The sequence below is a fragment of the Patagioenas fasciata genome, chromosome 1 (assembly GCF_037038585.1).
Source record: "Patagioenas fasciata isolate bPatFas1 chromosome 1, bPatFas1.hap1, whole genome shotgun sequence".
Taxonomy (NCBI): domain Eukaryota; kingdom Metazoa; phylum Chordata; class Aves; order Columbiformes; family Columbidae; genus Patagioenas; species Patagioenas fasciata.
In genome coordinates, this window is record NC_092520.1 from 117,219,266 (window position 1) to 117,231,847 (window position 12,582).

Sequence of the window (12,582 nt, forward strand, 5' to 3'; positions counted from 1 at the left end):
TTAGGTTTAAGAGTTGACTTTGTCAACCAGTGAAAGCAAGAATTATACCATGACATAAGCAATCCCATAAATCTGCTGTTTATTTTTTTCCTGAATAACAAAAGCAGGCACACATGTGCTGATCTTCATATCAGTGATGAATCTGCCTGAGGGGAACAGGAAATTTAGCAAGGCTGCGTACTCTGGGTGCTCTAGTCTCAGGCAAGTCCAAGCAGCTCACAAACATTTAGTAGGTTTACTTCAAAACAGTTGTTCTTATAAGTGAAGTCTTCCCAAAATGTTTTATCTTACCTGTTTGCTGATACTAGCTCAGGTATCAAAGATCCTTAAATTAAGTTTGAAGACAATGCACTCCTTGTCTAGTTCCTCTGAAGCTAGCTACTGCTCAGTCTAGCTGAATAAAAAACAATATGAAGAAGGCACAAGAAGGGCAAACTGAGGAGTGGACCTAGTGCTGGAGTTGAGATGACTCTAAAACTTGTCCCACTTTTGTTCTTGGGGGATTGCAGGAACTTCTTAATCTCAGCTCTCTCTGTCGAAGATATGCAAGTGGTTGCTCAAGATATCAAATAAACAATGTTACATATTAGAAGAAATATAAGGCCTTATACCTGATCATAAATGGTAGTTTTAGCACTTTGAGAAATCATTGACATACTTTTCTATTTAAAGGGGGAAAAAAATCAGCCTAATATTCACCTGACAAGGTAGATAACTTGCCTGATATTTTTTATTTGTTCTTTCAAGAAAAAACAACACATTTAAGAAACAGGAAATGGGTGGAGAAATGGAGCCAGTGAGTCTATTCTCTACACCATATACTTTTAGCCCATTAGGCCTATTTTAGATGTGACAAGCTAAAAAAGAAGAGCCCAGTCACAACTCACCACAATTGCAGCCCCATCCTTCCTGTGGGCAGAGGTTAGACATTGCTCTCTTCAGCATGGGTGACCTGCTGTGTGAGTCTATCGGAGATGAAAGAACCAAATATATGCTAGAACTATCGGGGAAAGCCACTAATATCCTACAGTATTAATCATTTGTCATAAAAATGGAAGTATTTTAATTAAAATATTGAAACGTCTGGTAATATTAGACATTAATTTAAATATAAGCCAAACACACAAGAGAATCCATGATACAATTTCTTGGCAGTGGAAGAATACAATTATTGCACACTAGCTAGAACTTCACTGGTTTTTCACAAGCAGATGGAGGAACATGCATTTTAGCATGTTATCTTTGTAGTTCTTAAAGTACTCCAAATGCAGGGGCTTGAAAAAAACTTTGTTTTTGCTCCATTCAAATCCTCTTCCTATGTCTAGTCACCTCTTTACTTTCTTTCAGCTATGTCTTTTGTATCTGTATAACAGAAAAGAGCAAGAAGAAAATAATCTTTTCATAATCTTGTCAAGTGTAAACCACACAGAGAATAGTACAGCAAGAAAAAATACCAAAGAAATGCACAGCTGGGAGTCTAATTCAGCCCAAGGTACACTGAAAGTTGAGTGCACTAAAAAGCAGTTTTCCTTAGCATTCAAAATTTGGCAAAAATATTGAAATGAGCATGAATAGGAGCTACAGTAAAAAGCTGACAAATTCTATGCTTAAGAGTCACCTGCTTTCATTTCCACAGTTGGATTAATTTGTTTGGATATATTTAGACATGGTGTTCTACAAGAAGGTCCTGCTTCGCTTTCCCGCTCGTATTACTGAAGGTAACTTCTCCTCCTCTAAGGAAGTAGACTGGAGAAAAACCAGAACTGAAGAGGGTGTGCCACCGGAACAGGACAGAGCTCCTCATTGCCATCCATTTAAACTCAGTTTAATGGTGAAGGTACCTCACCAGGAGTGAATTTGCAGTTTGGGCCTGGACAGGACAGCAATTTTTGATCCCATTGCACAGTTGATTGGAACCTCTAGGGAAACCAGAATGTTGATTTCCGAATCGGGAGCTGAAAGCCACTGACAGCCGATAAGACCCAATGGGCAGAAGATGATCTGTAGGAGATGACCATGGAAACACTTCAGTAAAGCAGATGGTTAATTGATAACTGTCATGTTTCTTGGCACAATGACTATTAGAACTTAGGTATTAGGATAGGATAGTTAGTTGCACAATGCAAGAACAGTTGAGCTGGGTAGGCACAAGATCAAAGTCTCAATCAGTGGTGAGGCAAATTTAATGCCTTGATAACTGAAAAATCAGTGAAGTGCTACATTTTATCCACAGATAAGTAACACAAACCCAGTAATTGGTAGTTTGTTGCTCACAAAAGAACAGCCTGAAATTGCAAACTTCAACGTTGTCTTCCTAGCTGGCAGCAGCCAGCCTTTCTTTCTTCCCAGCACAAACACCATTAGGTTTGCCTTCCATTGTGGTGCAGATTTTCAATAGATTCTGTATTACCAAATCCAGGTGTTCTCCATCAAAAGCTATGCCTGTCCTTCACAGAGACAGATATCTTCTCTGCACTTTGCACTGGTAAGCAGTCTGGGGAGGCAGCTCACAGCTTTCTTGCTACTGGCCAACTTCTTTCTAAAGTAGTTAAAAAGTCTGTAAAAAAAACCCCCAAATTGCTGTTGGAGCAGGAAGACAAACTCCTTTTGAAGACCGCTCGTCTGGTATAGCACCGAAATTTTTCTATTTCTAGAGGTACTAAGAAGGAAAAGACATAAACATTTTTTATTTATTTATTTTTAATTTATTTTTAGAAAAATCACAATGTTGATAGGAGGTTTTAATAAGTAATTTTTAGGCTTGCAAAAGCTGAAGGAGGCTTCAAGAGTCTGATTAGCTAAAAGCTAGTTTGAGCTTCCCCTGCCATTCTGTCCCTAGCAATCGCTGGCTTATTTCTTGTTTTCTCTACTCTTGGCATTCATATGAGATACCTGTTTATTCATGCAGGTAACAAGTACTTTAATAATACATTTCTTTGTATTTACATAGATCAAATGTTTATATAAAAATCAATTTTCCACTCTCAAACACACTTAAAGTTTTTAGCACTTTCATTCTCAAAGTGGAAGTGGGGCAAAAAGAGGTTTACAAATGAATTTCATAACAAAATACTAAAACCTATGTAAGGCTTTGTTGCAAGCTAAGCAACATGTACAAGAAATTCTTAAATGAATTATCCTTGGTATACATTCATATTTGAATGCACAGATATATTTACATGTTTAATATCCAAATTCATAATGACTTTTAAGATGAAATGCCATCTTTCTGTAGAACTTTGTCAGATTGCTGAAGCACATTAGTAAGGCATATTGTAAAACTGCATGAAAGTTGGAAACAATTAGAATGAAAGCCAACAGAACTGGTCAGACTATTCCTTCCAGACAGAAGTAGTTATTATCCCAGACTTAGTCCTTTAACTGTGATGAGTTGCAGTTTTCCATGTTTCCACACATCCTTGAAACCTTCCTATGGCTTTCAAGAGCCACAGCAAAGCTCACAAGTCCTTTCAGGTGAGGATGCAATCCTGATGGCAATCCTTCACAAGTCCAAAAGCCTTCTTCTCACGTATGCTGTTCATACTGTTCAATGGGTGCTTGTGGAGTGAAGCTGGGTTCTTCTGGTCAGTCTTGCTATTACATACTTTGAAACTGTAGTACTGTTTCTATCTTTTAAGTGTGTGTGCTAAGCCTTCCAAATTCAAAGCATCACATTATTTTCTGTTAAGTTATTAGTTATGGAAGTCTGAAGATGTTAATCCTCACTTCCCAATACTTCGTCCACAACTATTCAGGCAACAGCCAAACATCAATCTCACCAGATGTTCAAAATCCAGTTGTGGTTCTGATTTGCAAATCAGACTTTTCCACATCTGACCAGGTCAGTACTTGCTAAGCAGGAAGAGCCAGAAAGGATGAAGGGTCTGTGTGCACTAGTTTGGGTGTTCTGAATCTGTACCAGACAGATTAAATGAAAAAAATGCAAAAACAAAACTGAATTTTTGTCTCTTGGATGCTGAAGAACAAGTATCTCTTCCCTGGTGGCTGAGACAGGCAGCCACACAGATTGTATCAGCAGCACCCACACCCAGGTCCATTATCCACACATAGTGAGCCATTTGCTTTCAGGTGCCCACACCATATACCAAGTTGTTTGGTTGGTACATTCACTGCGTGCAGAATATTAAAAAATATGTTTGTACTGCCTGAAAGCAATGGTGTAACAAAACATTAATTGCTTATTGTTTTTGGAGAGGTAAGGAAAAGTTAAACATACTGAATGCACTTGAGACACACCCATTTGTCACAGGAGTACAGAAAAGAATGTAAAGGCACAACAGACTTCTACACTCCTGTCATTAAGGCCATATATTGGTGTGCACAAATGCTTCACAGGGCTAACCATACAGAAGTGCTCAGATCTAAAACCATACAGGACTACTCAGGTCTAAGTCACACTCCCAGCGGTTTCAAACAAGAACTGTGTTTCATTTAACTTCAGACTCTGCTACTCTGCTTTCTTATTATGCTGAGCTTTTTTTTTTCTTTTGTTTGTTTCTTTTTTTTCTTTTTTTTTCTTTTTTTTTCTTTTTTTTTTTTTCCCCCAGGCAGAATGCAGGCTGTCTATCCAGTTTCAATGGTCTGTTCTTCATCATGTTTTCTTTGCTTTAGTTCTCCAGAAGTGTGCGCTGAACTGAAAAGTGAAAAACAACTCAGGATTAGTACATTAAGTTACTACACACTTTAAGTTACGTATTACTACGTAACAGTATATGTAGACAACAGACTTTTTTAGTAGGCATTTGAAAACTGTGGGATAAATTCAGGTAAGCAGAGGCTTGATTCTGTGTATGCAGTACCCTGCATACCAAGGGATATTACATCTCAGATTTCTCACTCAAATGTTCATGTTCTCCTAGATCCATGTAACTGTCTACACATGCAGTGTAACCCAACAAGTAGTTTCAGACTTGCAGATGCAAAATGAAATTATGTACATGTAGTCTGTGTAGCTGATGGAAAGAGTGGATTATTGGAAGAAAGTGGTAGCTGAAGTTATCTACATTTTCAGAAAATCAAAGATAAGTCTACATAAGATTTAAAAAACACAAACCTATTCTGCCATGCCATCTGACCTGGCTTAAAGCAAAGCTGCTTCTTACTAGAAGCCAAGTAGGTACATCAACACTCTATTACCAAAAGCAGAGCTAATGTCTGCTGACACCCAGAACTTAGATCAGGAGTAGCACCATGCAGACCATAGTTGCACAGTTTCTTGGCTCAAAGCATGCTCATGTTTGTCTGTAAAATCTAACAGAGGAGTGAAATTTGGGATTCAACATGACATCAATGCATAAGCAGAAGTAATCATTTGTGGTAATGTGCCAAGCTTGACTTTGTCGGTTAAAATAAAGCATCCATTATCTGATGCATTTCACATCTGAGTTCTGGTGAACCTTGGCTAAAATTTTACCATACTCTAACTCCAACTCATATGTTAACTGCCCTTGGTAGAGGTCTCTGAAAAATACTGCTGGCTTCACTAATGCGTACCTGAATTGACAGTACCTGCCTATCTCCAGTCTTGACTTCAACTGCCAGTCGCCAGATATGTTTTCTCCCTGAGAGTTTTATATATTTAATAAATCTATATCTAACATAGATTTATATATTTATATTTTTAGTTTAAAGGAAAACTGTTTATAAAAAGGATGATGAGACAGATGGAAGTTTTTATCAAAATGCTGAAATACATGGAAGAAATAAGGTATAAAAAAAATATTTGTTAAATTATTCAAAAAAAACCACAACAAAACCAAAACAAATGCAAAAACAAACAAACAAAAACAAAAAAACCAACCAACCAACCAACCAACAACCCCACCAAACAAACAAAAACCCCCACACAACCGCACAATATAATTAGTTCTGCAGGCTTTATGTTAAGATCACAGAAGAATATATTGCAAATTTATACCGCTTTAAGATTTTAATATTCAGTGTTTCAAAAACACTCAACAAACTTCAGCATGAGAGTGTACTGCTTCTTCCTTTGTTGACCAGTCTCAATGCAAGATGGCAAAGTTTTCACCTATACTGTTTCCTCCAGATGTATCTATGGCTTTTCTGGAAATAATCACCTGTTCTATCAGCCAAGTACCCTAGACAACCATACCTGGAAGGGTGAGGTTGTTAGAGTTTTTGTTGCTTTAAAAGAGATCCTTCTGCAGTTGACACCACTGTAGAAATATTTGTTATTTGATGATTCTTTCACACAAGAATCATTCTCTGTTCAGAACAGAGTGTGTTTTAGTTACAACATGCTACTAAGTTTACTTCTTCTTGCCTCTGATGTAGTTTAATCTCTGCACAAATTCTATTGACATTTTTAATATACATTCTTGCACAGTTCTACCTGGGTTTACAATCAAAAATGATATCAGAGTCCAATCAGACACAACATACACTATGAGAACACCTGTCAGCTAATTGCAGTTGTGTATCACACTAAAGGAGCAGGCTTGGGTTTTCACAATTGTCTTTAATAATACTTTTGCAAAGAAAATTCAGTCCTTTACTTTTGCAAAGCTCCTGTATTTCAAGGACTCAAAGCAATAAACCAGTCCGTTAAAAAAATAAAAAAAAATAGAGAAAAGTAGCCATTTCATAAGAACTGAAATCTTGATTCTGTTCTAAGTTAGTTGTCATGGTAGTTACAAACATTTTTTGAAACAACAAAAAACAAAACAGTGCAAGTAATTTTCTCTAATATGTTAGATGTCAATAAAGTACACTTAATAGGACCCCACCAAAAAACATGATCTTCCATCTAGATTTTTCTCTTACCAGGTGGCTCAGATTGTGCTCCCCGGTGGCTATCCATATTCACATTCTCTTCATCTGCTGGGAAATCAAAACATTCAGCATACAAATTCTCTTATCTTCAAAGTTATTAATTAATTAGGGTAATTTGAGAGAAGAAACCGCACTGAAGGAACTGGGCTACTGATAGCAGTTCAGTTTCCCTTGTGTTGCCTCCATGATAATTTTGATGTGCATGGTAGATGTTACTCAGTTTCCAGACTTCCCAAATTACAAAACCGCAGTGCCTGGCTGGATTTCTGCTCTCTCATCTCCCTTCACCAACCAGTCAGAAAGACTAGAAAGGATAAAACCAAAGCTTCTGCCACACCTATCAACCACAGTACTCCCCAAGTTCTCTGATCCAAGTTATATCTTATTTAGGTGGAAAGGAAGTAGGCAGCAAGCAACAGATGACTGCAGAAGAAAGACTCATTTGGGGATGAACATCCAGGTAGCTGTCACAAACCTAATACATAGGCAAGCATCTTGTGAAGAAACAAAGGCAAGACAGACAAAATCAGAAGTAATAAGGCATTTTTCAGCATGAAAATAGTCTCTAATCCCCAGTTTCCTTAATGAAATGTTTTCTTGTAGTCTTTCCTTAGCAGGAAGTGCTTTGGTTTTAAGAAATGCAAAGCCTTAGGTCTGTCTGCTTCTTGAAGTCTAAATTTTGGGTGAGCCACTCTTCAGACACCCTGTCTTAGATGACTAGTAAGAGAGGTTACTCTCTTGAACACAAATTCACTGCGCTAGCTATTAGAACTACCTTATGCATAAGGTCCATTTCTAGCCCCCATACAAGTACAAAACTGCATCTCTTTAGACTGTAGAAAACAAAACTAATTTAGAATTCTTACCGCTTTGTTTGAAACAGAGTTTCTTCTTCTGGTAAGCAATGAAACTAGATACTGCTCCGATTACAGTAGCAACCACAGCACTCACAATTCCAGCTATTGCTCCCTGAGAAGCTGGAAAAAAAAAAAAAGTCTGTATACATTTTTCAGAATTGAAAGCAATATGTCAAACTTGTATTGTCTCAAAGAAGACCTTGTGAACACTTCCAAAAAACAATAAACTGGAATTATTACATGCAACTGTACTAATCAACTCTTTCTGTCTTTGTGAATGATGAAAAGTGAATCATCCAATTTTATAACCATTGATTTCTTAGCAATGCCTATCGTTAAACAACTTAAGCATGCCTGTCGTAAGATCCACTAAGCAAAAAAGCTACCCTTTCACAGCCAAATCTTTATGTGAATGCAATCAGTGCACCAGCATCTCTGAGACGTGAACACTTTTGAATCATTTGCAACACAGAGATTTTAAAAATTATGAAATCAGAGCTTGAAAGTAAGAATTCTAGATCCCACAGAAGATTTTAAGCTGAAACCTATTACCAGAAGTGACCATTCTAACACAATATTAGCAATATAGAAAACCCCAGAAAACAAGCTTCGGACATGCAGACACCATCATACACATAAATTTATGCATTTACCCTCAGTTTCTTCATTTGGACTTGGGCCCTTTCGTTCTATAAAAATGAAAAAAAAAGTTTCAGATTTTACATGTCTAAAGAACAGCCATAATAATTGTTCAGCTTTCTGCCAATTAATCATGCAAAAGCCATCTACTATATCCATATAGCACTAGGTTCTCTGGCACTCAAACTTCCTGTTTTCAAAGCACAGCTCACGGTGATGCCAACTTAAGCCTTGGGTGCTCAGCACTTGTACAAAATGAGCGTAGTACACCTGTGAAATTTGGATTAATCAGTTTGCCTACCACCACAGAATACCTAGTGGAGAGAACAGCATATAATTTCAGGGAAGCATTCAGTTGTATTTCCATGGAACCAACTATCTTTCCCTAAAATCCTGGACTAATTTACTGAATATTTTTGCAATTCTCTTAGCAAACAAGACAGAAGGTCTATAAATACTATTCTTATTTGGCACTATGCAACTTGCACCACTGAAGGAAGAACCTGTGCAGAGAAAAACCTCACAGAAGTCTCAAAAGATGCTTCTTGTCCTTGCCAGTTTTCAGGTTACCGCCTCGAACCTTGGATGGTGAGAGCTTCCCAAAAAACAAGCATCAGTAATCTCTGTCTGGGACAATCCTCTGAAGGAGTCAGTAACGCACAGCACATCTCAACATCACATCAAGATACTTAACCTAAATTTGACCTGCTGTAACACACACAGGGATGACTAACCCCATGCTAATGATGACCATTACTGCAGCTTGGTCCAAATGACCACCTCTGTACTGAGCTGCACTGTAAAAACTAGACATGACAGACTACTCAAAACAAGTTTAGTTTTTCTACCGCTCAGAACAGATAGAACCTACAGCACTTGAAAGTCTAAGGATCAATTCATCCTGTGGGACAGATAAATTTTTGAGAACACAGGGTGGACCCTCTTTGGCCCATCTCTGGGCTTCCTAACCACAAGAACTAAAATAAAATGAGAGTATGTCACAGGAGTTCTGAGCTTTTGAAATAAGTACCACATTCACATCTCAATTTTCAAACCCCAGTTTCTTAGCGTAACAGTGAAAATCACTGAAGGTTCCTAGACCACTTTTACATCTTAATTATCTGAGGGTTTGGGCAGAGACAGAACACGTTTTTTTTTCAACTGGAAGGTATGGTCTTAAGTTTCAGAGACAAAACCCAGAGTTATTACAAGCTAGACCATGTTAACCAGCTTGTGAGCAAGCTTTTATCAAAAGCTCAGGTAGCCATAGGATCAATATGAAGCACAACCCACTCTCTTACCATTGTTGCCACTACCATCGCCTCCTCCTTTTGGTAAACTGCCAGCTAGATCTGAGTCGTCAAAGTTGCCTATAAAAAATCAAAATAATATCGTTTTACATGTTTTAAGTTCAGTTAAAAGACATCTCAAGGCACATAATGTCACAGAAGTTTTCTCTAGATTATTCAGCTGAATTTGTGGTGGTTTTATGCTCAGTACTGAAGTCACAATACACTCCTGTTTCAAAAGCCCTGTCAACCTAAAGTCTCTTCAGCTCGGTACTACGCAGTTTGATAGCAACACTCTGGACTTCCTGAACTGAGAGAAGTCGGTGTCCAAGAGCAGGTGGTACTGCACAAGTCACAGGCTAAGCAAGCAAGAAGCCCTGTTAGCTACTTAAGCAGAACAGCCCAAGTTTCACTATCCTGTTAAAGAAGAGAAAGAATGTGGACAGGAAAGGTCAATTTGTTTTCAAGGCTGAAGATGTGACTGTTTCTTCAGAGTTGGGTTTCTAAGTCACAATCGATCTTTTGAACCTGTACAGCACAGCAGCTAGAGGAAGTAAAAAAGAAAAAAGAAAAAAAACCCCAACACAACAGAATTCAACATGCCACAGTCCAATGACTGCAGTATTTGCCTGACAATGGGAAGATCCTAATGTAATTCCTTGCTCTGATTTATTGTAGGACATGAAGCCAGTCCCTCTCCTTTTCCACTGGATCCTACCTCATGGAGTCAGAGTTCTCTTTCTCTCTGCTGATGAATGAACCTTTAGTTTATGTAAAGCAGATCTGTTTCAAGCAGTAAATCTAAAAGCATTCCATTAGAGGATGTTCTAGCTGGGTGGCAAAAGCACTGTACTGAGGCATGCAGGACCTGAATTCAAATACCTGCTGCAAATCAAGCAGGAAAAGGAACAAGAACCAGGGCTTGCATTTCAGTAAAGGACTCTTTACCATCATATTTCTGGATAATATCATCACCACAGCTGCAGACACCTGAATCTGTTTTGTTTGGAGTCAGGCAAAGGCAAAAAAAACCATCTAAAGCACAACAGGCAGGGAAGGACATATATTTTAAGCCCTCATTTCAAACACAACATAATTTTATTTCTTAACTAGGGGCTTTAAAAGCAAAACTAAACAAAATAACCATTTAACTTTGAACTTTAGCTTTAACATATTAGAATACAGTTCACAAGTAGTTCTGACTGACATTTTAGCATGAGTAGCAGGTTTGTAATGACAAGTCAATTCACTAAACAGGTGCTCCACCATGGGCAGCCAACAGCAGCACTGCCCGAAGCGTGCACGCTCTGCCCCATCCTTTCTCCTCTCCACAGCATCCCACTTTTAAGTGAAAGAAAAGTGGCTCAACAGGTTTGTTATGGAATTTCAAGACTGCTGAAAAGCTTATCTGCAAGACAATTTTTCCTCAGTCCTCAGTATTTATCCAGTGCAACATCTGACGTACATAACAGCCAGTTAACAAGATGTAATTATTATAAATTCAACTGAAACAGTAAAACCATATCACGATTCAGGAGTTTGTGCTAGAAACCTTACCGGTGTCTTTAGGATGTGCAGGTGGACCTTGCTTTGGGTTATCTACACACAGAAGAGAGATTTGGGAAGAAAAAGAAAAAGGTTAAGAGATCAAAAGCAGACTACAATACAGTAACTTTGAAAGGGACCAGGAAAGATTAAGAAATACTTTTCTACTGTTCAGAAATTCCTGTTAGGTCAGTCTTACCAGTGTCTCTGGGATTTGAAGGTGGATCTGGCTTGGGGTCATCTGTAGACAAATAAGAATAAAGGGCCCCAAGTTACTAGTGTGAAGAAACCAGAAGCAGAGCAAAGCAAAGCATACATGAGCATGAAAGACTACCTTCCCCATGTCATTTCCATTTCTTTTAATTAGATACTGGAGGTTTTTTTTTTTTTGTTATTTTAGGTTAAACACTGTACTTTAATGTGTTTCTGCTGCATTAGCCTGTATGTCAGACTCTTGCTATAACTGAACATATACAGAAGAACTCACTAAGGTGCTACAGAGCCCTTCAGTTTGCACATCTGACCTCAAACACTGAACATCTTTAAGTTTTTCTACCAGGTACAGATTACCTGGCTGTTTCCTCTTTTAAAACTATCGGATTTTAACCAAAAATAAAGGTTCGTACCTCACTGTAAAAAAAAAAAAAAAAAAAAGAAAAAAAAAAGAAAAAGGACAAGATACACATGATGAAACTAGAAATGTAGTCCCCACAATGACGCTTCATTTAGTTTGTCACAAAATAGGAGAATAAGAGAGACCTTAGTAATTAGCTCTGCACTATTTATATTTATGGCTGAACTCTATGACCCAGAGGGTCTAGTCCAACTGAAATTACGCTATGATTCTATGATTCTATTTGGTTACAGTCTCTGTTGCCCACACTGAATTAACACACTAGCAGTGGTTTTCACTGTGTTTTCACCAACAGCTGAACTAATCCAGTAGCCCGTTTGTTCTACATGCTACTTCTCTGTGATGTTGCATGGTCTTGCCTCCTCCTACCTCTAGCACATGTCAGATCAGGTCCCCTTAGGCTCTCTCTGTATTCAAAGTAAAGAGGCAGGCACCCCCAGAACATGGTTCTAAGACTCCAACCTAGGCTTGCCATCCTATAAAGGATCCTCTCTCTTCACATATGTGAACCATCTGATTCATTCAGTCAACTGTTTCTCAACTAGTCAACACTGATTTCAAAAACATCAGCAGTGGGACACAGACTGCTTTAAGAGAGACAGAACTTCAAAGGGCTAAATCAAACAAAGCAGCAAACAGTGCTACTGTCCGACAACTGCATGTCCTGTGTTAGGAAAGCCATCTATACTCCAACAGGTCTAGTGGTGGTACTAAAAAAGCTACTGTGCATTATCTGCCTAACTGAATGCAGCTTTTAAATACTGCAATTTCTACTGCTGCCCACACTGCAGAGCTGAAGCGC

The 12,582-nt window shown here is 38.2% G+C and overlaps 1 protein-coding gene across 1 annotated transcript in view; it reads right to left on the bottom strand.

Annotated features, from left to right (window-relative positions):
- Positions 1-2,682: 2,682 nt before the first annotated feature.
- The window catches only part of LOC136111720 (uncharacterized), a 33,933-nt gene continuing 24,033 nt past the window's right edge, over positions 2,683-12,582 (bottom strand). The window contains exons 6-12 of the mRNA XM_065856078.2: positions 11,346-11,387; positions 11,159-11,200; positions 9,614-9,682; positions 8,327-8,362; positions 7,683-7,793; positions 6,808-6,861; positions 2,683-4,654 (exon numbers count right to left, since the gene is read on the bottom strand). Of these exons, the coding sequence (XP_065712150.2) occupies positions 4,629-4,654; positions 6,808-6,861; positions 7,683-7,793; positions 8,327-8,362; positions 9,614-9,682; positions 11,159-11,200; positions 11,346-11,387 (380 nt within the window). The 3' untranslated portion in view covers positions 2,683-4,628. The remainder of the gene's footprint in view (positions 4,655-6,807; positions 6,862-7,682; positions 7,794-8,326; positions 8,363-9,613; positions 9,683-11,158; positions 11,201-11,345; positions 11,388-12,582) is intronic.